This window comes from Dendrobates tinctorius, unplaced genomic scaffold (genome assembly GCF_039654945.1).
Source record: "Dendrobates tinctorius isolate UK_male_01 unplaced genomic scaffold, ASM3965494v1 ptg000103l, whole genome shotgun sequence".
NCBI lineage: Eukaryota > Metazoa > Chordata > Amphibia > Anura > Dendrobatidae > Dendrobates > Dendrobates tinctorius.
In genome coordinates this window covers 1,592,501-1,620,115 of record NW_027361771.1, presented here as the reverse complement: position 1 = coordinate 1,620,115, position 27,615 = coordinate 1,592,501, and the positions used below count along the sequence as shown (strand labels likewise).

Genomic DNA, 27,615 nt, shown 5'->3' with positions numbered 1-27,615 from the left:
CCGTTGACCACAACAGTAAAAGTATAATTAGTAATCTCCAGACCACAAAAAAGTCTTACCCGCAGACGAAGAACAACATTGCCTAGAAAGTCATCTTGACCTTTGTCCTTGCGAGCATCTTTAAATATCCTTAAAACAGGAAAGTATGTATGTATTAGATAAAGAAACGCAAGAAAGCCCTACCATTAGCCCTTTCTTTTCTGGCAAAGAGTAAGGGTCTCGTCACATTAAACGATGCACCAGCGATCCCGACAACGATACAACCTTGTCAGGATCGCTGGTGCCTCGCTACATGATCGCTGGTGAGCTGTCAAACAGGCAGACTCACCAGCGATCAGGACCAGCGAGGACGCTGGTATCCAAGGTAAATATCGAGTAACTAAGCGCGTCGCTTAGTTACCCGCTGTGTACCTTAGATACCTGCGTGCTCGCGCTGGGAGCTGGTATCCAAGGTAAATACCGGGTAACTAAGCGCGCGCATCACTTAGTTACTTGGTGTGTACCTGCTGTGTACCTTGGATACCAGCTCCCAGCGCGAGCACGCATGTATCTAAGTTACACAGCGGGTAACTAAGTGACACGCGCGCTTAGTTACCCCGATATTTACCTTGGATACCTTGGAGCTCGCTGATCGTTGGTCTTCCGCTGCCACACACAGCGATGCACGCTGACCAACGGGAGGCCAACAATCAAAAAATGGCCCAGGACATTGCTGCATGATCAGCGATACCCGACAGGGGGGGGCGGTCGCTGATGCGTGTCACACACAGCGAGATAGCTGGTGCGTCACAAAATCAGAGATCTCGCTAGCGATCTCGCTGTGTGTGACGGGCCCTTAAGACTTATTAGAAATACTCAGAAAAGTTTTACAGTCCAACGGAAATAAAGTTCGAGCAATATAAAATTTTCTGCAACTTTATAACACTCTGTAATTCATATAGCTACCATTTCAAGAGCTCAAGTTTTGTCAGTGAATGAGAACATCCCTCCTTAAATTCAGAAGCTGAAAACACTGACAGAACTAATTTAGATCATAGTTTGCTATAATTGTATTTAGTCTAAGCAATCTTCTGAAAACTAAATTAATTAGCAGCACAAATCTAAGGGTATCCATGCACCTTAGGCTAGGTTCACATTTAGGCCTCAATCGGTCGTTCGTCGTTTATCATGTAAAAACATGGACCATTCTTCATCAGTGTTTTTGATCCGGGTTTCATCAGTATTTGGTCAGTGTCAGTTTTTACCATCAGTTTTTCATGAGTGATTTTCTCGTATGAAAAAAATTGTAAAGCTTCTCCTCTCCATTACAATATTAGTCATGAAGAACACACACATTGAACACAGACGCCATCCATGTTTTGTCCTTGATTTTCACTGACTCATTGACTTATATGGGTCATTTTGTTAATAACTCAGTTCAAAAATGGACATCTCTCCTTGACTTTTTGTGGATCTCTCAGTCAGCAAAAAAAACAAGGACAGGTGAACAGCTCTATAGTCTATAAAGGGTACATGTTCTATCCGTGAAACACACAGAGCACGCACATGACTCATAAATGCCTGAAAGGCATAATACAGAACTCTCTTTCGAACACTAAATTGGGATTTCTGTTGGGATCTGCAAAAAACTGTACTATGACAGGAACCCTGACGGAATCGGATGGAACCATTGAATGAAACCAATAGAGTAATTGTGGACACTATCTGGCCAATGTCCTGGCAGTATTAGTCTTTTTCAGACATGCATAGCATGGTATTGGTGAGCTACATTTCATTGATGGTATCATGAATTCACAGATGTACTTCTCTATATTGAAAGAGAGATGATACCAGCAGTCTGTGCTGTTACACCCACCGCTGGCAGTCGCCTGCGCATCTCCACTCGCCGGCGCGTCCCCGCTCTCCAACCCGTCCCCGCTCTCCTGCGCGTCCCCGCTCTCCAGGGCGTCTCCATCGCTCCCCACCTGAGGTCTCAACGCGTCTGTGCTTCGCGCCTCGCAGTGGCATTCCTCCCACCACAAGGGTCCCTGGGAACTCTGACCCATTGGCTCTGCCTCCAACATGGCGGCACCCACCGGGTATTTCTACACGGCGTCTGCACAGGTAAGATGCCTGATTATCCTGGCTAGCATTCTTGCGCTTAGCGTCCACCCTCTCCACAGGCCCCTTACCTTTTCAGCCTAGTCTGTCTGCTCTGTGCCCCAACTGTGCCTTGCGGTCCTGTGACTCTGTCTTGCCTGTCAGTCCTGCCTGCCTTCCCTGTGTCTCTTCCATGCCCCCTTGTGCTCCAGCGTCTTCTGTAGTGCGTGGTTACCTCCGGCTTTGCCCCTTAGCTTCTCCTTTACTTTGTTTCCCTTTCTTCCTGCAGCTCAAGCCCCGGGAACCCTGGTCTCTCCGGTTCTGCCGCTGTCCCTGCACCTTCTCTTTCAGTTCATCTCCTCCTGTCCAGCCACCCCGTCCTCCTTCATACCATCTCTGCTCTGCCCTGAGTCGCCCCTTTGGCTCCGGCTGTTGTGGTTTCATCTCTCTTGGACATGCCCCTAACACTCCCTGTATAGGTGGTGGCATCACCTGGTCCTCTCGCCCTTGAGGGCTCTAGAGCCACGACCCAGAGGGTCCACTCTTGGGTCTTCCACTAAAGAACCCTAAGACGTGCCCTTGGTAGTCGTGCATTTTTCATGACAATGATCCAAAACACACATCTGTTGCATTTCTGAGGAAGAACAGGGTGAAAGTGATTCAGTGGCAAAGTGTGTCTCCTGATCTGAAGCCAATAATCACCTATGGGGAATTCTGAAGAGACAAATTGAACATCACTCTCCATCCAGCATCCAGGTTCTAAAAGAGGTTGTTCTTGAAGAATGGAAAAAGATCATTCCATGTCTAGAAGATTTGGTACTGTCCTTAAAAATTATAGAGATCATACAAAATACTACATGTAATACAAAATATACCTGTGGAATCCTACGAATAAAAAGGTCAAAAGTCCTAATGTAGCAAAACAACACCTACTTCACAGGCATGAATTAAGCCCAGAAAAGTTCAGATTATATTAAATCTAAATAAATCTTTATTATATAATACATTAAAAACAATGACAAATCAGAGTGCCTCTAACAGCAGGGATAAAAAGGTGTCCAATACTAGCTAAAAAAATGTTTAATGCCACACAAAAAAATATTTACCTTAGGTAACAACTTCAAGTATTATACATAATATGACCAAACCATTCCTAGCCACCATAAATTATTACTGGTCTAATACTGCCATATATATTGTGAAGGAAATGTCTGCTGGTAGATAAACAGGCAATGCATATTACTGATGTAATACTATATTCAAAAAAGAAGAAAAGACCATCTCACCTTAAAAGCCTGTGGTGCGGGGAGCACGGAACCATAGAGTCATCACGTGAGTTCAAATACTATCTTGTATGTCATGCAGGCAAAGTCTGGCAGTAAGTGTATAAGCAATGTCAAACTATGACTATATACAGAAGGATAGAGTGGGATGCAAGGTATACGGGTACTTACAAGTGAAAGCTGGTAAGGAGCCTGCCCTGCTGCCCCAATGCCCCCTAACAAAGAAAGGGCAAAACACGTTGGGGCAGCAGGGCAGGCACCTTACCAGCTTTCACTTGTAAGTACCCGTATACCTTGCATCCCACTCTATCCTTCTGTATATAGTCATGGTTTGACATTACTTATACATTTAATTCTATTGACATAAAAATTCTCACAATATGTCGGTAACACAACCCATCCAATCTACATAGGCATAGAAATCAAACTATAGATGTCCATAAATTAAGTTATGTGCAATAATAAGAAATGACAGAGGAAAAAGTATTGAACACGATAGCTGAAATTTAATTAATGCTTCGTACAAAAGCCTTTGTTGGTAATAACAGCTTCAAGACACCTCCTAGATGGAGAAAATATTTGCATACATTGCTCAGGTGTAATTTTGGCCCATTCTCTTACACAAATACTCTTCAAATCCTGAAGGTTCTGTGGACCTTTCTGGACTCTGAGCTTTAGTTCCTCTCATACATTTTCTATTGGATTTTATTGGCTGGACCATTCTAGCAGCTTTACTTTCTTTCTATGAAACCAATTGAGAGTTTTGTTGCCTGTGTGTTTGGGATCATTGTCTTGCTGAAATGTCCACCCTCTTTTCAGCTTCATCATCCTGGTAGATGGTAGAATATTTTTTCAATAATGTATCAGTACATTTGTCCATTCATTCTACCTTCAATTTGTGTGACGTTTGTCAGTGCCATATGCAGAAAAACAGCCCCACACCATGGTGTTCCCACCTTCAACTTTCACTGGTACTATGGTGTTTTTGGGTGACAACCTTTTTTTTTTTTACCTCCAAACATGGTGTGTATTACGGCATCCAAAAAGCTCAGTTTTGGTCCCATCGGACCAGGCTATATTCTCCCAGTATTTCACAGGCTTGTCTAAATGTTATTGAGCAAACGTTAAACACGTTTGTACATGCTTTTTGTTTAGCAATGGAGTCTTACATGTTGAGTGGGCATACAAGCCATCGAGGTTGCGTGCATTACTTATTGTTTTCTTTGAAACAATTATACCTGCTTTCTGTAGCTCTCCACATATGGTACTTGGCTATTGGACAACTCTTCTGATAATTTTTTTCACTCCTCTGTCTGAAATCTTGCAGGGAGCACCTGGTTGTGGCTGGTTTATGGTGAAATTATGTTCTTCCATTTACTGATTATGACACCAACAGTGCTCATTGGGACCTTCAGTAGCTTACAAAATTCTTCTGTAACCAATGCCATCAGTAAGTTTTACAGCAATAAGGTTGCAAAGGTGTTGAGACAGCTCACTGTTTTTACCCATCATGAGATGTTTGTTATGTGACACCTTGGTAATGAGACACCTTTTTATAGGCCATCAGTTGAACCAGCTGATATTTTTTTTCACTAAGTGGCAGGATTGCTTTCTAATTACAGATAGATTTCAGCTGCTGTGATTAATTTCCACGGTTTTTTGCACCACTCTTCATGTGTTCAATACTTTTTCCCTATGTCATTTCTCATTATTACATACAACTTGATTTATGGACTTCCATTGTTTGATTTCTTTGCCTGTTTGAATTGAATGAGTTGTTACAGACACCTGATGAAAACATCATGTCAATAGCACCTCTAGAAATGTATTTACGCAGAAAATTGTTGACATATATACACAGACATATATACCATATATAAATATATACATACATGAATATATTATATATACAGTATATCTTTTTTCATCGCCAAAAGTTAGATAGCAAAATGTAGAATGTGGAAACTAATAAACATATTTGATATTGTCACAGAACATGTGAATGCTGAAATGAAAAAAAAATCGAAATGGCAGAATCACTGTAATTTGTTTACCAGCTACACAAAAAAATGGAATAAAAACAGATGAGAAAGTCTAATAGAATCCATAATGGTATCAATAAAAGCTATAGCTCCATCCTGAAAAACAGAAAAGAAAAAAAAAACATGCTCTCATTCAACTCTGCTGACTGAACAAAATCAATTTTTTGCGAGTTTGTTAATTTTTTACTTTTACACACGGTAGTAAAAACATAAAATTATACACGGTGAATTTGATATGGCTATAACTCGTAAAAACAAAAAAAAGCAATGCCCGTGATTTGTATTTTTCTTTTTATCCAAAGTTTGTACTGTGCATGTGCTGAGCAGAGCAAACACTCTAAGAACAGGGCACTCTAGTATACATCTAACAGGAGGATTCTCTAATTTATGACCAATGAGGGTGAGAAGAGCTACTATTTTTACAGTATGGTACTTACAAATAAGCCTAAAAGAAGATTGAGAGCGAGTTTTCAAAATCTAAAGCCTACCATACACGAGATGGTTGTCGGCCAAACGATACTTCGGCTTATCATTTGGCCAATAGTCATCTCAGCCAACTCTACCACACACATGAGCACTTTTTCGGCTGAGTGCTGCTCTCTTCTCTATGAAAAAGCCACCAGCTGACATGTTGACCATCGGCTTATATCCAGGAGAAAAATGCAATTGACAATCTGAAATCAGACATGCCCGATTGACAACTCCCCCTATGTTCATACAGCCGGCAACCCCATACACATTGCACTGCTGAGGGGCTCGACCAACATTAGTCTAATGTGTATTAGCGCCTTAAGAGTCTTATGTTATAATTAGAGTTGAGCGAAACGGGTTGAAAAATTTCAAAAGTCGCCGACTTTTGGCAAAGTCGGGTTTCATGAAACGAAACCCGACCCTAGGATGAGGTCGGCCACGAGGTCGGCGACTTACGCGCCAAAGTCGCGTTTCAAAAGTTTGTTTTGCGCTCTTTTTCAGCCAATCAGGATCCACGGACACTGTGAGCAACGTGATGACATAGGCAGGGGTCACCACCATCTTTCAGAAGGGCATGCAAGTGATTGGCTTGCTTTGGTGGGTGTCACAGGGGTTATAAAAGGGCGTGCACGCCGACCGCCATCTTACTTCTGCCGATCTTAGCATAGGGAGAGGTTGCTGCTGCTGATTCTGTAGGGAGAGCGTTAGGCAGGGAAGAAGAAAAAAAAACTGCTTCTGTTGCTAGCGATTTTGCCTGTACAACACACCAGTTACTATGTGTGCAGTGCAAGGGGAGGCTATATTGTGGTGGATCAGCGGTGTTGGTTGTTAGGCTGCCTTCTAAGGCTTCCTGACAGCTGCATTGCTGTTTACCCACTGCTCTGCAAACTGCTTTTTTAAAAGCAATCCCAATTTTTTTTTTTGTCCTGCTGAGGTACTGAGCGTGCATTTTTTCACACCATACAGCGGTGTACGCTCCTCACACAGTACCGTGTAACGGCTGTTATCACAGCCACAGTGAAGCTATCTGTGTGTCACTCTGTGAGAATAAGTCGAGGACATGTTCCGTTGTTACAGACCTGCACCTACTAGTTTTGTCTAGCTTTCAAACAGTTAAATATATTTGCTGTTTGATCACATTCAAAACTATAGAGAGACAGCGTGTGTCAGTCCGTATACTTAAAAAACACGGAGCTTGACAATTTTACGTACACCGGACAGCCGTGTACGTGCATGCTCCTCTCAGTACCGTGTAACGGCTGTTATCACGGCCACAGTGAAGCTATCTGTGTGTCACTGTGGAAGGATAAGTGGAGGACTTGTTCCGTTCTTACAGACCTACACTCTAGGGAGATTCCTATTCTGCCCAATTCTACATACACCTTGTAGTTTGTGATACACTAGCCAATTTCTGCCTGTGACATAGCGCTCTGATATTCAGTGGGCCTCACACAATCCAAAAGTGTCCAGTGTCCACTAGTGTGTGCAGAAATTCAAAATCTCCCTTATCCTGTAGTCACTTTTTTCACACCTGTGCCATCGAGCCTGTGACATAGCGCTCTGATATTCAGTGGGCCTCACACAATCCATAAGTGTCCAGTGTCCACAAGTGTGTGCAGAAATTCAAAATCTCTGTGATCCTGTAGTCACTTTTTTCACACCTGTGCCATCGAGCCTGTGACATAGCGCTGTGATATTCAGTGGGCCTCACACAATCCAAAAGTGTCCAGTGTCCACTAGTGTGTGCAGAAATTCAAAATCTCTGTGATCCTGTAGTCATTTTTTTCACACCTGTGCCATGGAGCCTGTGACATAGCGCTCTGATATTCAGTGGGCCTCACACAATCCAAAAGTGTCCAGTGTCCACTAGTGTGTGCAGCAATTCAAAATCTCCCTTATCCTGTAGTCACTTTTTTCACACCTGTGCCATCGAGCCTGTGACATAGCGCTCTGATATTCAGTGGGCCTCACACAATCCAAAAGTGTCCAGTGTCCACTAGTGTGTGCAGAAATTCAAAATCTCCCTTATCCTGTAGTCACTTTTTTCACACCTGTGCCATCGAGCCTGTGACATAGCGCTGTGATATTCAGTGGGCCTCACACAATCCATAAGTGTCCAGTAATTCAAAATCTCCCCTGTCCTATAGACACCTTGTACCTTGTTTTACATTACTATATAGTTTGTTGGATTTTGTCTACATTTCTACAAAAAATGAGGAAGGCTGGTGGAAGAGGCCGTGGAATTGGGCGGGGGTTGGCAGCTGGTAATGATGGTGTTGGTGGTGGATCTGATGGTAGTGGCAAGAGCAAAATAGGACCGAATGCAGGAGGTGTTGAGCCTGCGTCATCGTCTGGCTCCATAAGGTTTCGAAGGCTTAGTTTTCTAGGAGTTGGCAAACCGCTTTTAAAGCCAGAGCATCAGGAAAAAGTTTTGTCTTACATTGCTGACTCAGCCTCCAGCTCTATCGCCTCCTCTTCTGAAGTTGTAAAAAGTAAAAGCACTGAGTCGTCATTGGAGGCTCATGTTCATGAACCACACCTTTCCTTGTGTCCTTCACCCCAACCAAGATTGAAGGATGACGCAGGCCATACTACTGATTACTCCATGGAGCTGTTTTCACATACCATGCCTGGATTATCAAGTGAAATGGTGAATTACCCAGGCCAAGATGAATCTGACATGGAGTGCACTGATGCACAGTCGCTGATAGATGATTCTGCTGGTACATTCACTCAGAGCACTACATTGTCCTCACAGTGTACAGAGCCAGATTCTGACCCTGATGAGACTCAGGTGCCCCTTCCCGCACACTATACCACCATACACGGTGACACAGAGGAATGTGCACATGACATTGAAGAGGAGGTGATGGATGACCCAGTTGTTGACCCAGATTGGCATCCATTGGGGGAAGAGGGTGCTGCTTCCAATAGCTCAGATGAGGAGCATCCACAGCAGACATCGACATCGCAACAGCTGTTATCTGGCAGGCCCGGAGCACTCCAAAGACAGGTTCCAAAAATCAAAAGAGTTGCTGGACAGCTTGTCCAGAGGGTCAAAAGATCACAGCGTGCTAGGCCGCAAAATGTCTGCCAAAGTAGGAAGAGTGCAGTGTGGCACTTTTTTGAACAAAATCCTCATGATCAGGCCAAGGTTATCTGTAAGAATTGCGCAAAGACCTTTAGCCAAGGGAAAAATCTGAAAAATTTGAATACCAGTTGCATGCTTAGACATTTAACCACCATGCACTTGCAAGCGTGGACACAACACCAAACCTCAAGTGCCACATGTGCAACTGATCACAAAGAAGGTAGTCAGCGACGCTACATTGTTTCCCCCACTGTAAGCCCACCGGTTAGCACAGCAGCAAATGTTGAGGTGTCGTTGCAAGGCCACAGCAGTCAGGGAATCCCACTGTTATATCAACGAAATACTGAATCTAGGCCATCAGAAAGAACACCAACTCCATCACCATCATCAACCCTCTCTCAGTCCGCCCTGTCCACCGCTACTTCCACCATATGCAGCTCTCAAGTCCAGCTCACTCTCCCAGACACTATGAGTAGGTCAAGAAAGTACTCAGTATCTCATCCGCGTACACTGGGTTTGAACGCCCACATTGCCAAACTAATCTCATTTGAGATGATGCCCTATCGGTTGGTGGAAAGCGCAGCTTTCCGCGAACTCATGGCCTATGCAGTACCACGCTATGACCTACCCAGTCGCCACTTCTTCTCTCGCAAAGCCATCCCAGCCCTCCACCATCATGTAAAAGACCGCATTGTCCATGCACTCAAGCAGTCAGTGAGTGGAAAGGTGCACCTCACAACTGATGCATGGTCCAGTCGGCATGGCCAGGGCCGTTATGTGTCCATCACTGCGCACTGGGTTAATGTGGTGGATGCAGGGTCCACAGGGGACAGCGGTGGTGGAACAGTGCTGCCTAGCCCACGGTATAGGAAACAGTTGGCTGTAGGCGTTCGACCCTCCTCCTCCTCCAGAAGCGAAAGCTCGTCCACAGAGCGCAGTCGTACGAGCACTCCATCTGCAGCTGCCACTGTTGCACACGAGGTGTCCCCCTATCGAGCAGCTAGTGGAAAGCGTCAGCAGGCTGTGTTGCAGATGATGTGTTTGGGCGACAGACACACTGCCGAGGTGCTGGCCGAGTACTTGAAGCGACAAACTGAGTCATGGCTGGGCAGTGTACATCTTGAGGCAGGCAAGGTAGTTAGTGATAACGGCCGTAATTTTGTGGCAGCCATAGCCCTTTCAAAACTCAGCCACATACCTTGCTTGGCTCACACCTTGAACCTGGTGGTGCAGTGCTTCCTCAAAAATTATCCGGAGTTAACAGCCCTGCTCCAGAAGGTGCGAAGACTGTGCGCGCACATCCGCCGGTCGCCTGTACACTCCGTTCGTATGCAGAAGCTGCAGCGATTGCTCCACCTTCCCAACCACCGCCTCATCGACATTGCAACAAGGTGGAACTCCACCCTGCACATGGTGGAGCGGCTGTGCGAGCAGAGGCAGGCCATAATGCATTTGTGGGTGGATACACGGCCAGGCACTTTGAGAGCAGACATGGAGTTGACAGGTGTGCAATGGTCGAAGCTGAAAGACCTCTGTAAAGTCCTTCAGTGTTTTGAGGAATGCACACGGCTGGTAAGCGCAGACGACGCCATCCTAAGCATGAGCATCCCACTTATGCGTCTGCTCATGCAAACTTTGACGCACCTTAAGGAGCAGGCGTCTGCAGCCAATGTTGATGAGGAGGGAATCCATGATGACATTCAGCCATTGTCTGCTCAGGGACCTCTCCTGGACGAGGTGGAGGAAGAAGAGGAGGACGAGGATGATGATGGGGATGATTACTTAGGGGAGGAGGATGCATCTCGTGGGGCAAGTGAAAATGTTGGCGTGGCAAGGTCTGGTACAGGGTTTGTGCGTGACTGGAGGGATATGGATTTGCCAGAAAGTGCTCCTCCAACCAGCACTCGCAGTGCATCATTGACACCGGGAACATTGGCCCACATGTCAGATTATGCCTTGCAGATCCTAAAAAGGGACCCCCGCATTGCCAAAATGATGAACGATGACGACTACTGGTTGGCCAGCATCCTGGATCCACGCTATAAAGGCAAATTACAAAACATCATGCCACAGGAGAACCTTGACCTAATATTGGCTAATAAACAAGCAACTCTGGTAAATCGGTTGCTTGAGGCATTCCCAGCACACAGCAGCGGTGATGGTTCTCACACGAGCCGTACGGGCCGGGGGCAGCTTGGCAGAGGTGTTCATGGTGCACACAGCAGAAGTGGCGTTGGAGACAGGGGTTTCATGACAATGTTGTGGACTGATTTTTCAAGTACCGCTCACACAACTGGTAATACTGCATCGATGGAAAGTGACAGGAGACAGCAGTTGTCAACTATGGTTACAAACTACTTTTCCTCCCATATCGATGTTCTCCCACACAGGTCATTCCCCTTTGACTATTGGGCCGCTAAACTGGACACCTGGCCTGAATTGGCACAATATGCCTTACAGGAGCTCGCTTGCCCAGCTGCAAGTGTGCTATCGGAAAGAGTCTTCAGTGCAGCTGGATCAATCCTGACAGAAAAAAGGACCCGTCTGTCAACCCAAAATGTGGATGATCTAACCTTCATTAAAATGAACCATGAATGGGTTTCCAAGGATTTTGTCCCACCTTCCCCTGATGACACATAGGGTGACAGAAAAATGGCTTGCTCTGGTCCACCTCTTCCTGGGACTTGACCTATTTCGCCTTTTGCATCAGCTGAATGTCCAACATCAACATATGACACTTTTTAAAACTCCCTAACTGTGCTGCCTCCCCCCCCCCATGGCCGGGGTCACCACCTAGCGCACGACACCGTGCGAGTGCCGTTGCCCTGGACAGGTGGGTAGGCCGACTCTTGGGCGCGGGCACTGGCACAGGGTCCCTCATAGTGCAATCAAGTGTCTCTGACGGTGGTGGTGCACACCCGCCGTCAGACACACCGCCGTACTATGAGGGGCCCAGTGCCAGTACCGACGCCCACGAGTGGGCCCCCCTTGCTTGGGCAGGGCCCCAGCATTTGCAATCTTTACCTCTCCCTGCTCCTCCGCTGTGTAGTCTGGGCCGTCAAATCCATACTGTGCCTGACACCGTCTGAGCCTGCCTCCTGATGTATAGACATATATTTTGAATGTGTACGCTATCCATACATGTTATCCGGGGATACGGTACCCTTTCTCACCATTGTGCAATCACGTGCAAGCCATACTGGGCCTAACGCCGTCTGAGCCTGCCTCCTGATGTATAGACATATATTTTGAATGTGTACGCTATCCATACATGTTATCCGGGGATACGGTACCCTTTCTCACCTTTGTGCAATCACGTGCAAGCCATACTGGGCCTAACACCGTCTGAGCCTGCCTCCTGATGTATAGACATATATTTTGAATGTGTACGCTATCCATATATGTTATCCGGGGATACGGTACCCTTTCTCACCTTTGTGCAATCACGTGCAAGCCATACTGGGCCTAACACCGTCTGAGCCTGCCTCCTGATGTATAGACATATATTTTGAATGTGTACGCTATCCATACATGTTATCCGGGGATACGGTACCCTTTCTCACCTTTGTGCAATCACGTGCAAGCCATACTGGGCCTAACACCGTCTGAGCCTGCCTCCTGATGTATAGACATATATTTTGAATGTGTACGCTATCCATACATGTTATCCGGGGATACGGTACCCTTTCTCACCTTTGTGCAATCACGTGCAAGCCATACTGGGCCTAACACCGTCTGAGCCTGCCTCCTGATGTATTGACATATATTTTGAATGTGTACGCTATCCATACATGTTATCCGGGGATACGGTACCCTTTCTCACCTTTGTGCAATCACGTGTAATCCATACTGGGCGTGAGAACGGCTGGCGAGCTGTTAAGCAAGCTACAGCACCTGTGGTTTGCACACGTAAGTTTTTCATTTTTTCAGGAATGACGGTTAGGCCTAATTCCGGAACTGCGGTTGACCTGCACTTACTGGGAAATCATCGTTCGCGGGTAATAATTGTAATCAGTGATCCCTATCACTAACGTTGTTAAGCGGGTTATCTGCACCTGTAAGCGACAAACGCTGGCCTTTTCAGTGTAGCGCACATGCAGCCACGGACATGTAAGGGCATGACACACCAGTTATTGGCCAATCTCATGCGCCAGAGCCTCACGTGTCCCTCTAGTAAGCCGGACTCGGACCGCGGGGCATGATGGACTCTCGTTCGTTAACGGAATTAAGCTTGCAATGTGTGCATCTTTTCTGTAGCTGGCATGGTTGAGGTTTCCCAGGTGGAGTCGAATTTAACCGTAGGCTCCACTCCTGGTGGTGCCCTTCTGGACATTCCTTTAAGGTTCAGCTTTGCAACCATACTGCCCACGTAAAACAAACACTTTGCCTTCATGAACGCTGTTTGGAGGGTCATGACTCGTGGGAATAACGCCGCCCAATCAGTTAACCTGCTAGAGAGATCCTTCGTTGCTCCCAAGCATGACATCACACTCCCTAGGAGGAAGGTAATGCCACTGTGGCGACCGTACTCCTTGGGGGCGACACAAGTGCACTGATGCCCAGCCACTGCTCGATGAATCTGCTGGTACATTGACCCAGACCACTACATTCTCCTCGCACGCTACACGGCCTGACCCTGATGAAACTCAGGTTACCCTTCCCATATACAGTTCCATCTTACACGGTGACAAAGAGGAAGCTGCAGATGAAAGCGCAGGTTCGTCCCACCCGCCATCAGACACACCACCGTACTATCAGGGGCCCTGTGGCAGTGCCGTCGCCAACGAGTGGGCCCCCCCTGCTTGCTCAGGATCACAGCATTTGCAAGGTTGAAATACTGTGCAGTGAGATGGAAGATGGGGACGACGAGGAGTCCAGACTAGTACAGGGATTCCCTAGCGAGGAGACTTATTTGATTGTTTTCAATGTTGGGACAGCAATTTTTGGGGAGCACTATACTCTGGAGAATGATAGATGGGGCCCACCATACACTGGAACATTCCAAAGGTGGACATCAGACACTGGAGCAGCATTTACAGGGCCCATTATACACTAGAGCATTAGAAATGGGGCCCATTATGTTTGGAGCATTATTTGGGCCCATAAGACAGTGGAGCTTCATCCATGGGGACCAACATATACTGTAGCATTATGTGGAGCTCATCATATACTGTTTCAAACATTATATGGGACCAATGATTCTGTATGGAGAAATAGATGGGCCTCGTCATGAGATGTAAAAAGTGAAGTATTTTTCATTGTACTATACCGCTATTTCTCTGCCGTATCGGAGCATGATGAATTGTGGTATGTGCTAAAGGGGCGCTCTTTCGCCCAGGGCACATGAAAACCTGGAGCCAGCCCTACCCCCCCACAACTTTAGCCAAATAACCCCCATTTTTCAGTGCGTAACTTGTATTCTGAAGTTAATTAAGGTTGACAAGCTTAAGTAAGAAGAATTGATGCTTTTGGCATTCAAATGGGCACTGTAGGTGTGTTTCCTGTCCTCCTCTCACTGCCGACTTTTATTCCCCATTGACTTACATTGGGTTTCGTGTTTCGGGACGACCCCGACTTTTCCCTATAATCGGCTGATCTTGCTCGACCCGACTTTTGGAAAAGTCGGGTTTCACGAAACGAAACTCGACCCTAAAAAACCAAAAGTCGCTCAACTCTAGTTATAATCCTAAAACTGACTCACTTTATAGGAAGGAGGGGGTTATGATACTGCATTGCTGCAATTAACAACTGGGTGCACTAATAAATGATAAAATATAATAATAGGGACCAATAAGGAGAACAGAGAGTACTGAGACATTATATTGAAGGTGTGGCATGGACGCGTGATTTTTAAAATGGACATGGTTTATGTTAATGAAATTTCAGGGCCATAAATTAATTTTGGGTCAGGTGTCCAGAAAAAAAATTGAAGAGTATGCTGGTAAACCTAGTTAGGCGCCCTACTATGATTTAGTCTCTTACCTCTTTAATCCATGAAGGTCTGTCAACTCCCCAAGCTTGCTCCTGACAGATTCCACATCATCAGAATCCCTTTAAGAGATGCCAATTAATATATAAAAGCTGTTACTATGATTTACTGTAGGTAGAGAAGATGTAGACTTTCCTCTGCATATGAAAAAGTAAAATGTATTGCTAATGAGTGACCTCTAACTAATAAAACATTAATGGCGTGTTACGTACCAATCTAGGTGACAACACATTGACCAATGAAAATCCAAAAAAATTGCAGCCCTTTTTATTAGTAGGTAGCCCCTGCACCCGTCCGTGATGGGAACGAGCACACAGAGCTGCCAACCAAAGGTTTTTTCTAGAGCCCAAAACTATAAAATATCCCACACATCATCTGACTATTCCAAATGCATTGTAATCCCAGTTTTACCTGTGTGCACTTTTAAAGGGTTTTCCTAGAATCAACACTGACAACCTATTCCCCGTTTAGGTCATGAGTGTGTGATTGCTGGGAGGTATGGAGGGAATCCTTTGTTAGTAAGAACAAATCACACTCCCAATCCATACATCAGCTTTATGGTGGTTTAAGACAATGGTTTCAGACATTCTACAACCACTTTCATGACCCACAATGTCTTGACCTGCCACACCACGCTTCTTCCATAAGCTGCCCTAAGATCCCCATATAGTAGCAAATCAGGCCTGACATCCATTCAACCGTTCAGTATTTTCTGCTACTAACAATTCCATAGCATCAATAAGGAATGTGATCCAAATGAAATTGTGCTATTACTACATATTTAATACTAATAATTCCAGTATGAATAGATTTAAAACTTTTTGTAATTAAACCATAAATATGTTTTTTATCCGCAAGGAGTGACCCTAAATTCTTTGTGGCAGCTTTGCCTGAGAACATGAATCAGCACTCACCACATATCCATCTGAAAGCGTGCATGTTGTATATCATCGACTTCCCTGAAATAAAGACCGTAAATCGTGTTATGTCCATATAAAAGGTCTGAATTGGACCTCTGCCTTTCATCCCTTTAAAGATTAATTAAAAGTTCTAAAAGGTATGAAATATGTTGTGCATTTGCCGTGCATTGTCCTATGCTGATTTGCAGAGTTTTATTGTACCAGCTATGCAGTAGTGATTTCAGCAAATTTCATCTACACATTGCAGAAAAATTTATGAGCAGAAAATCCCCAGCATGACAATATCTCCGATGACCTTGATGGGCAATGTGTCTTTTTTTCAAACGCTAACTATATAACTAAGTAATTACATTTAATTTTGGATTTCAACCATTCGATGGCAAATCTGAAACAAAATCGCCAGCAAATCAACCTGTAACACACAGATTTTGCTGCAGTTATGACGCAGAAAAAATTTGCAGCAATTTTTTTATGCGTAAACATACCCACACATTATACTGTTTGGGTGGGGTCACGGGACTGTGAGGGCATACCGTGCGGGAAGACTTGAGGCATCGGACTGTGTATTCGTGGTGGAGCAGCTGTGGGGCATCATAGCAGGAGCATGAAGAAGGGGTATCGGAAGTATCCTACTGTGGTGATAGGTATTGATTTTTTTTTATTAATGATCAGCATTGTAGTATTCAGTGCTATTATTTGGTCACTATGTTGTGGTAATATGTGATCTGGTCATGGCGTGGTGGTATTTGTCCCTTGTATATGCTATTATTCAGTCACTGTGTGGTGGTAATATGTGGTCTGGTCATGTTGTGTTGATATTTGTTCCTTGTATGTGGTATTATTGGTCACCATGTGGTGGTAATATGTGGTCTGGATATGGTGCGGCGGTATATGTCCCTTGTATGTGATATTATTCGGTCACTGTGGTGGTAACATGTGGTCTGGACATGGTGTGGTGGTATTTGTTCCTTGTATGTGGCATTATAGGTCACTATGTGGTGGTAATATGGTATCTGGTCATGGTGCGGTGGTATTTGTCCCTCATATGTGATATTATTGGTCATTTTAAAAATTGAAAAATAAATAAAAATATACCTAAATTGCATATTTTAACAAATGTTTAATAGGTTACAGTAGAGTAGGGCCCGGCCAAAAGAGTCTACCTTGTCGTGGTGGCAGATTAAAAAACTATTTGGCCAAAACAAAAGCTGCCGGCTATATGTGTGATCTGGAGATGGGAACCGTTAATGTGTGATTGGTGAGAAGTGGAGTTTTTCCAAGAGACAATGGTGGGACTGTGGACAGTTCAAGGACTGGAGGCGGGGCTGGGGTGGAGCCTGGGTGGAGTCTCAAGGGGGCCTTGAGAATTTTGCCAGTATGGGGCCCCGAAATTCCTAGTGGCAGCCCTGAATACAAGTATGACTTTTATAGGGCGAAGTCCGCTATATGAATGTATAAGTGGTTTAATTTGAGTTTTGGGGTTGACAGACTCTCTTTAATAATGCTAGTAGGCTGACGTATTCAGAAAAATACAAAACGGCAATTGGAAAAACAGAAAAGCAGTAAGACAACATAAATGTAATTATCAAACTGTAGCCAAGGCTAGAAACTTCACTTCTTATTAGAATAAAAAAAAGGTACATACATAATGAAGGTTTCGTCCCATACAGGATTTAAGGTCTGGACCTTCACTTGTGTCTTGTGGGTCTGATCTTCAGGTAACGTATTCCGGACTACTGCCTTCTGCTTCTGTTTCTTGTCAGGATTGGGGCTACTGTCTCTGGAGTGAGTGTCAGCTCGGCTCTCAATTCCCAGCATGCAGTAGGGATCACTAAAACCTAGATATAGCCAAAAAAACAAGATATTTGAATGAAGCTTGTCAGGCTGACTGAGACTAATTGTATGGAACTATGAAAATATACGAATCAGTCTATGTCATCATATGTTCTCTTACCACTGACATCCTTCCCAAGAATTCCTTTAGCTTGTTTCACTGTAACTTTCACACAGAAAATTGGGGGCTACAACAGAAGACAAATAGGTTATTTTCAGGTGTTGCCCATCTTCCCTCATAGGAAAAAGGCCTGTTCTCTCTGAGGACTCAACCTTGTTTCTTTGTCTGGGTTGATGCACTTTTCCTGCTTGCTCGAGTTGTAAGAAAAGTCTTCCACAGATTCCCAAATCTTAACAGAATTATCTCACATATACATGTCATCGGCAAAATAATCTTTAGATTTACCTCAAGACTTTTTACACTTTCAAGGATGGCATTGTGCTCTGCAGCTTCCATGTTGAAGGCCTGAAAGAGATATAGGAGAAACTGCTGTCATCAGAAAATTACCTACTATTTAAGGCTGGTTTCACACTTGCGTAGGGCAAGGGCATAGGGCATGCATCCTGCATACCTATCTTTAACATTGGGTACGCAGTCCATGCGAATGTATGCGGATGCCTCTGCATGCGTCGTTTTGCCAACCGCAACAAAATGCAACATGTTGCATTTGGCACAGCGTCAAAACAATGCATGCGGAGCTGAATGGAAGAGATGCGGCAGTGGGTGGGGCTTAATGGATGAACTACGCAGCCCTCCGCAGCTCTGCCCTACGCAAGTGTGAAACTACCCTAAATCAAGTTTTTATATTAAAATGCACTTTTACAAATGTTTGGTAATTTATTTTTTTTTTACGAAATGTATTAAAGGGAGCCTAGCAGCTTATTCATGCTGCCTGAGTTCGAGCCGTGCGGGAATCTAGTCAGACAGGAGGGGTTCCTGGCCGCCTCTTCCATCCACTGTGATGGAGTGACAGGGCAAGCTTTTATCTGGACAGACCTGTCACTTCAGAGATGCAAGCGGGCAGAAGTTGCTGGAGACCCGCCTGTCCGACTAGTCTGTCGTGTGGCTTGGTCCCCTATTAAAGGGAATCTGTCACCCCTTTTTTGAGATATCATATAATGATATAATTCAATTGTGTGTCACATAAGGATTCTCTTAGTACTTTTGCTTCCCCGACCCCGCACCTTTCATGCAGAAATACCTTGTTTATATCGGTTCAGATGTATGTAAACTGCCACGGTCCGGTCTGATGGGCGGGGCTTATTCACCTGCTCCCCCCTCCCTGTCTTGCTCTATGCATTTCTTCTTGTGTAGAGCAAGACAGGGAGGGGGGAGCAGGTGAATAAGCCCCGCCCATCGGACTGGACCGTGGCAGTTTACATACCTTTTTTATATCGGTTCAGATGTATTAGTAGTAGTATAATAATTCCTTTTTTATCCCTTGTAACCACCAAAACATTTGACTCTTACCATTTGAAGATATTCATATAGCTGGTCATTATCCGATATATGGTGTGGCTCTGACATCCCAATTCTGTGTATGACTGTATACAGAGCTTCTCCATACAATAGATTTCGCTATGAGAATGGTCAATAATAATATGTTATAACAGAGAAAAAAAACTTTGGAGATTTAATGAATCAAGAAAAAGTTTAGCAATTTTCCAATTACACATCATGTACAGTATCATACCACCGAACTGCATTGACAATCCTACAGGATTCAGAGCTGAAATCCTTCAACATTCTTAGATGCCAGAACACAGGGTGTTCTAATGGTTTAAATTATTTAAAGGGAACCTGTCATTTGATTTGTGTTCTCCAAACAGCATGAATGAAATCCTGGCAGCACAAATGCCGCCAGGTGTATTTTACTCTAAGGCCGGGGTCACACTAACCGACGCAAAATACGGTCAGTATTTTACATGCGTAAGGCTGGAGTCACACTAACCTGCGCAAAATACGCTCCGTATTTTACAAGCGTAATACGGATGACAGACCCCTAAATAGTGCTCCGTATGTCATCCGTAATCAAGGTGTGGTCGCGTATTTTGCGCATGTCTGCATCTGTATGTAATCCGTATGTAATCCGTATGGCGAGATTTTCTCGCAGGCTTGCAAAATGGACATATAATGGAGCCCTATGACAGGGTTTCTAACAGAAACCAAAGAATAGATATAGACACATAGAATGCATATATATATATTTTCTATGTGTATATATCTATTCTTTCATTTCTTTATTAAACCCGTCAGTGTGAGTTTACTGTATAGCGCACTGAATTGCCGCCTTTTCTAAAAGACACCGGGTGCGTATTTCTCGCAAGTCACATGTGTGGTCCGTGTGTAATCCGTATTTTTTGCGCACCCATAGACTTGCATTGGCGTATTACGGCCGTAGTACGCTGACAATCGCAGCATGCTGCGATTGGCATGGACCATAGAATACGGATGAGAAATATACAACTGGTGCGAGGGACCCCATAGAGAATCATTGGTCCGTGTCTCATGCGTGCTTTTAGCGCCTCTCACTCGTCCGTATTCCTCGCCAGTGTGACCCCGGCCTAACTCGCTGATGTTTAGGAGAAAATATACCTTAAAGATTGGGTCAGGGACCATGACTGGAGAAGAGACCAGTGCGGTTATGTTATGCCAAAGCCGCTTTTCTTCCAGCAATGCTGCGAGTGTTTCACAGGTCTCTCATTAAGGGAGACCTGCCAATCACCTTTAGCAGCGCAGGGGAGAGTCTGCCAGGGCATCGCCAGACTAGTTTTGTCTGTGGACGGATCTTTAAAAGTATATTTTCTATGAATGCCAGAGCGTCACAGAATAAAATATACCTGGCTGAAATTGTAGTTTGGGCAGCATGAGTCAGTTGACAAGTTCCATTTAAAGTGTAGTTCTCATAACAACACTGTACATGTGATGTTGGGAAAACTGTCAACTGTTTACAATGACAAAGAGCAGAACTTGGAATGCTGCTCTGGACTATAAGGGTACGGACACACACTATTCTCAGGCTGTAAATCATGAGTATTACAGCTTGAGGGAGGTGCTCCTTGAAATGATCAGCTGACTATGGAGTCTAAGGGTCCGTTCCCACGATCTGGAACTAGCAGCGGTTTGGATGCAGTGCATGCTCACTGTGTCCAACGTGCTGCCGTCTATTGAACGCAGGTAAATACGCATATGTTCACTGAACCGTGCAGATTTACTGCATTCAATACATTCTATTGGTGTAATTTCTGTTGTGGAGACTCGCATCTCCGCAAGAGAAATTGACATGCTGCGGTCCTGAAAGACACGCCACATGTCAGTCTCCGCTGATGATCCACAGGCGACTATGGACAAATTGTGGAAATGGGATTTCTAGAAATCCCATCCACTATGCCGTAACATATGGCCGCTGCGGGTTTGAGACTGCATAAATACTTAGCATCAAACCTGCAGCAGTTCCTGATCGTGGGCACATACTCTAAGGCTGTGTGCACACGTTGCGGATTCTGCTGCGTTTCCGCAGCGGTTTTGGCCCTGCGGAAACGCAGCAGTTCCGCAGACATGGTACAGTACCATGTTATCCTATGGCATTTCAAATCCGCTGTGCTCACGCTGCGGTTTTTTCCGCGCGGTTTTGCTGCGGTTTACAAACCGCAGCATGTCAATTGTTTGTGCGGATTCCGCAGCGGTTTCACACCTTTAACATAGTAGAGGTGTGAAACCGCAGGGCAAAACCGCAGACCAAACCGCAGGAAAACCGCAGGTCACTTTACCTGCGGTTTTACCTGCGGATCCGTGCGGAAAAACCCGCAGGTGAATCCGCAGCGTGTGCACATAGCCTTAGAAGTAATGCTGTATTGGAGAAAAGAATGCAAACTCGTTTTCTTGAACTCAACTATGTCACAAGTATCACCTCGTTAGAGTAGGCACCTTTTCCAAAGGGTCAGACATTGAATTTTAGGGCACGCTTACACCAGCGTATACATCGGACCAGTGCTATGACGCATGATTTCTTTCAGTGACAGAATCTGTCAGTGGAAAAAATTGCAGCATGCTGCAAATTTTACTTTGAAGTCGTATACCACTCACACATTCAGGTTTATGGGTATTGATTAACCATAGAGAACAAATTAGCTTAAATACCGGATAACAAATAAGTAGATCTTTATTTGAACATATGAAAAAGACATGATGTTAAAAAAGACTGCAGAGGCCGCAAATCCAATAACAGTCTGGAGAAACCTTAATACATCATTGGCTCACATAAAGTACATAAATGTCATAAATAGATAAAAAAAAATAGTATGTGCAATAAATTAGTTTGCCATTTAAAGAAAAAAAAAGTGCAGAATGATTGTAAACAATATACACTACAAAAGTGCTTAATAAATAAAGTGATATGCCTTTACATCGAGTGCCCATTCATAGTCATAAGGTGCATGATCTATATTGTCTGCTGCCAACAGGCATACAAATAAATTATATCTTGTTATGTAAGGTATTCTTTAGAAAAAATATGTACTATAGCTTTAAGGTGCATAAAGATGCAATTAGACTATTGCTGTGCAACAGTGCATACTATGAATAAATTGCTGCTGAGCAGCGTATAAACAATTTAAATCAAAAGCTATAAACAAATAGGGTGCGATTATAGAAATATATCATCCAAGAGTCATAATGATTTGTAGCACAAAATTATCAAGGAATGAGCAAAAATAAATCAACTTACAGATTTGAGCTGAGTCTAATGAAGGTTCTCCCGCCGCCCTAACGCGCGTTTCGTGATACTCACTTCCTCAGGAGGCGCGAAATTGGATGCCACTCACACATTCAGGTTTATGAGTATGTAGAAAACATTGGTCTGCACTCAGATGACATCTGAATGCAGTCCGATTTCTGCGGACTTACAGAATGGAGAAGATGGAGAAATTAAGTTCTCCGTCTTTTCCACACCTGTGCTACGGTTCTCTCATACAAGAGAATGAGATCACGCTAAGCTGTCATTCAGATCAAACTGTGATCAGAGTTTGATGAGAGTATCATTTGCATAATCACCCAGATTCTTTTGTATGAGAGAATCTACAGCTGTCTGACTGCAGTCTAAAGGTAGCTTTCTCTCCTTGGTGTTACTTGTGACCTATTTTCTTTCATTATGCAAGAGCCAATGCGAATTAGATCTAGATACAGGCATAGAATAAGAAATGAGAGAACTGTGGATAATTCCCACAGAATGTAGTCTCTCAAAAACATTCACAATATGTAACCATGCATTGTCAAACACAATACTAACTTCTACAGATGGAGAAACTGGTTTGCTTTCGCTATTGGTCTCCGGTGTTGATTTTTTTTGTGGCGGACGTATTGTGGCCTTTTTTCCATACCTGGCCTACAACAAGAAAGTCAACAGTTAGAAGTTAGTGGCTAATAAAAAAAATAGTGGCTACAAAAAACATGTCTGAGTAAAAAACTACGGCTGCACAGACACATCACATGATTTTCTCAGTTGAATTGCATCTGCTGCGAGACCCCATTGTTTCCATATGACGGGAGAATTGCATTTCAATCAACTGAATTCTGAAATGGCAAAAATTCTACTGTTCATTTCAATTCATGCACTTTAATTACTTAGAGATTTGTCTTTGTAAGCATTCATGTATTTATGTATTATGTCTACATGTATTTGTTACACTCCAATTTCAGTACTCATGTCACTTATGTGTACTTGCACACTATTAATTTGAAGTTACGTCACCTAAACACTTTATCAAGGAAACTTATGTCACTTTATATACATTAGTATCTTTTTCGGGTATTTACATTTACTAACTTTTGTATGAAAATATTTTCAGTATTAGGCCGGCATCACACTAGAGAGAAATACGGACGAGTGAGAGGCGTTAAAAAAACGCATTGCACACGGACCAGTGATTCTCTATGGAGCAGCTCCCATCAGCCGTATATTTCTCGCGTATTTTTTACGGGCCGAGACAATCTCAGCATGCTGCGATTGTCAGCGTACTACGCCCGTAATACGCCAATGCAAGTCTATGGGTGCGCAAAAAAAACGCATTACACACGGACCAGATGTGTGACTTGTGAGAAATACGCACCCGGTGTCCTTTAGAAAAGCCGGCAATTCAGTGCGCTATACAGTAAACTCACACTGACAGGTTTAATGAAGAAACGAAAGAATAGATATAGACACAAAGAATGCATATATATATATATATAACGGTGCTGACCTGACACTGTGTGTAGGTTACTGTGCACAATCCTCAAGACATATGGGCGCTATATGCACTTTTTATAATGGTGTATATATATACAGCTCTGGCAAAAATTAAGAGACCACTGCACAGTTTTATAAATCATAATCATCTTTCCCCCATCTCACGTGACCCCCCCATCAAACCTATCCATTACAGTAAATGACTGCCCACTCTCCCCAGTCCCACAAGCTTGCTGCCTCGGGGTAATCTTTGACGCAGATCTCTCCTTCAAACCACATATCCAAGCCCTTTCCACTTCCTGCCGACTTCAACTCAAAAATATTTCACAAATCCGTTCATTCCTCAACCAAAAATCTGCAAAAACCCTAGTCCGTGCCCTCATAATCTCTCGCCTTGACTACTGCAACCTCCTGCTCTGTGGCCTCCCCTCGAACACTCTCGCACCCCTCCAATCTATTCTAAACTCTGCTGCCCGACTAATCCACCTGTCCCCCCGCTATTCCCAAGCTTCTCCCCTCTGTCAATCCCTTCACTGGCTCCCCATTGCCCAGAGACTCCAGTACAAAACCCTAACCATGACATACAAAGCCATCCACAACCTGTCTCCTCCATACATCTGTGACCTCGTCTCCCGGTACTTTCCTGCACGCAACCTCCGATCCTCACAAGATCTCCTTCTCTACTCCCCTCTTATCTCCTCTTCCTACAATCGCATACAAGATTTCTCTCGCGCATCACCCCTACTCTGGAACTCTCTACCACAACATATCAGACTCTCACCTACCATCGAAACCTTCAAAAAGAACCTGAAGACCCACCTCTTCCGACAAGCCTATAACTTGCAGTAACCACCAATCGACCAAACCGCTGTGTGACCAGCTCTACCCTCGCCTACTGTATTTTCACCCATCCCTTGTAGATTGTGAGCCTTCGCGGGCAGGGTCCTCTCTCCTCCTGTACCAGTTATGACTTGTATTGTTTAACATTATTGTACTTGTTTTTATGTATCCCCCTCCTTACATGTAAAGCGCCATGGAATAAATGGCGCTATAACAATAAATAATAATAATAATAACTTTTCTACGTCTGACAGCCATTCCATTCCAGTGTCAGTTGAATTCCAAACAGAGTACACTTCATTCTAATTAAATGGAATCTGTCACCAGTTTTTTGGCCTATCAACTAAAAATATCACCTAATAGAGTGTGAGCTATACATTCCCCAACTACTTGTGAAAACCCCTGACTCCCCATGAATCCCCCATTAAAACCTTTTATATTGCCCCCGCACTGTATGTAAATATCCTCGGTCCAGTCCGATGGGCGTTGGTTCTCATCCCTCTCTCCACCCAAAATCGGCGTGCTGTACGCATTCCGTTCTGTGAATAGCATTGTTCGCGTACAGGTCCCCCGCGCGCGCATTCAAATTGCCTCCTGCACGTGGGCAGTATGCTTTGCCCAACTGCGGGCAAAACCGAAAAGCATTAGTGCGCATGCGCCGGAAGTACTATGTCCCAAAAGTATTTTGCTGTGTTCTGTGACATACTTCACTTTAATGTGCTACTGATTAGGTGATCACCTGAACCAAATCTTATTTAACAAAGGAAAGTATAAGGCCGGGGTCACACTGCGTTATGGCAGTCCATTAGACGGACTGCAGTACACCACAGCATAACACGGTGTAACGCAGTCTGTTAACGCTGCCACAGACCCCCATTGTCGAGCGCATCGCGACGCAAGCCGTAAAGTGGCACGCGTTCGCGATGCACCGTCATTCAGTGACAGAGCCTCGGACGCGGGCTGCAGCGTCTGAGGCTCCGTCACCGCTAGCGCTGATGAATCATCAGCGCTAGCGGGTATAGCATAACGCAATCGCGCTATGCTATACCGTTTAACCAGCCCATCAAGGCTATGCGTTGAACAGGCTGGTTAAACGTAATGTGAACCTGGTCTAAAAAAAACCCTTCTGTGGTGTTCACAATCCTCTTGCAATAGGACATGCTGGATGGCAAAACAAGTGCTAGTAATATCCCAAAAGTAATAGGAATGAAAAAATAACTTTTAACCATGCCAAAGGAGTTGAAAAGAAAAGTATTGAGTGAGGAGAAGAAGGGCTCAAATCTGGGTTTACTAGCAGAGGGATAGAGTGAGTGTCATGTTGCCTCCATCCTTAAAATTTCTAAGATGGCAGTCCATTACAACAAGGACAAGCAGCAGACATTGGGGACAACAAAGCTAAAGACCGACAGAGGGCTAAAACGACTCTCCACTGACTGGGATGACCGTCATCTTATTCAAATGTCACTCAGCAACCGTAGGATTACATCAAGTGACCTACAAAAGGAATGGCAAATAGCAGCTGGGGTGAAGTGCACGGCAAGAACAGCTCGTAACAGGCTTCTAGAGCAGGGCTCAAGTCATGTAAAGCTAGATAAAAGCCTTTCATCAATGAGAGGCAAAGGAGAGCCAGGCTGAAGTTTGCCAAAGACCATAAGGATTAGACCTTAGAGGACTGAAATAAGGTAATCTTCTCTGATGAGTCTACTTTTCAGCTTTACCCAACACCTGGTCGTCTAATGGTTAGACGGAGACCTGGAGAGGCGTACAAGCCACAGTGTCTTTTGCCCACTGTGAAATTTGGAGGAGGATCGGTGATGATCTGGGGATGGAATTGGGCAGTTTAATCTTTGTGAAGGACGTATGAATCAAGCTGCATACATGGTTATCCTGGAAAAACAGTTGATTCCTTCTGCTCAGGCAATGTTCCCCAACTCTGAGGACTGGTTTTTCCCGCAGGACAATTATTATTATGCGTTTATATAGCACCATTTATTCCATGTGAAAAGGGGAAATATAGACAAGTATAATAAACATGTATAAGACAAGGGACACACAAGTACATAAGGAGAGGGGACCCTGCCCGCGAGCAATGCGCCAAGCCACACAGCTAGGTCAATCAATGTGTGGAAGAAGGACCACCACATCAAAGCCCTGTCATGGGCAGCCCAATCTCCAGACCTGAACCCCATTGAAAAACTCTGGAATGTAATCAAGAGTAAGCTGGATAGTCACAAGCCATCAAACAAAGAAGAACTGCTTACATTTTTGTACCAGGAGTGGCATAAGGTCACCCAAAAGCAGTGTGAAAGACTGGTGGAAAGCATGCCAAGACGCATGAAAGCTGGGATTAAAAATCATGGTTATTCCACAAAATATTGATATCTGAACTCTTCCTGAGTTAAAACATTAGTATTGTTGTTTCTAAATGATTATGAACTTGTTTTCTTAGCATTATTTGAGTTTATAGAATAAAAGAGCAATTTACATTTTACTCAAAAACATATCTAAAAAGAGAAAAATCAGACAAGCTGAAAATTTTGCTGTTTTTGCCAGAGGTGTATATATATATATATACATATGTGATACTCTTTAATGCCACAAATACAAAGCTATTTGGCATATATATACCTATATGCAACCACACACATACATTAGAAATTGATGTTGATATTGGTTGTCAGTATATTATTGAATACTTGAAGGACTTTCATTATTTGTAGGCTCATGTTTACTATTTGACTGGTCATGCTTTTCAGATTTACCCTGCAGTGTAATTATTTGGTATATACTTTGTATTTCTAAATACAGTATGTTTGAATAGAATTATTATATTTTATTAT

At 44.1% G+C, this 27,615-nt stretch overlaps 1 protein-coding gene across 7 annotated transcripts in view; it reads right to left on the bottom strand.

Moving 5' to 3' along the window:
- The window catches only part of UNC13D (unc-13 homolog D), a 152,694-nt gene that overhangs the window by 73,428 nt on the left and 51,651 nt on the right, over nt 1-27,615 (bottom strand). For 4 of the 7 annotated variants that reach the window (XM_073587917.1, XM_073587916.1, XM_073587919.1 and 1 more), the window contains exons 3-10: nt 22,997-23,092; nt 19,180-19,287; nt 18,115-18,174; nt 17,830-17,896; nt 17,521-17,713; nt 15,870-15,914; nt 14,949-15,017; nt 60-129 (exon numbers count right to left, since the gene is read on the bottom strand). In XM_073587917.1, the coding sequence (XP_073444018.1) occupies nt 60-129; nt 14,949-15,017; nt 15,870-15,914; nt 17,521-17,713; nt 17,830-17,896; nt 18,115-18,174; nt 19,180-19,287; nt 22,997-23,092 (708 nt within the window). The remainder of the gene's footprint in view (nt 1-59; nt 130-14,948; nt 15,018-15,869; nt 15,915-17,520; nt 17,714-17,829; nt 17,897-18,114; nt 18,175-19,179; nt 19,288-22,996; nt 23,093-27,615) is intronic. The other 3 variants (XM_073587922.1, XM_073587920.1, XM_073587921.1) reach the window with 1 other exon arrangement.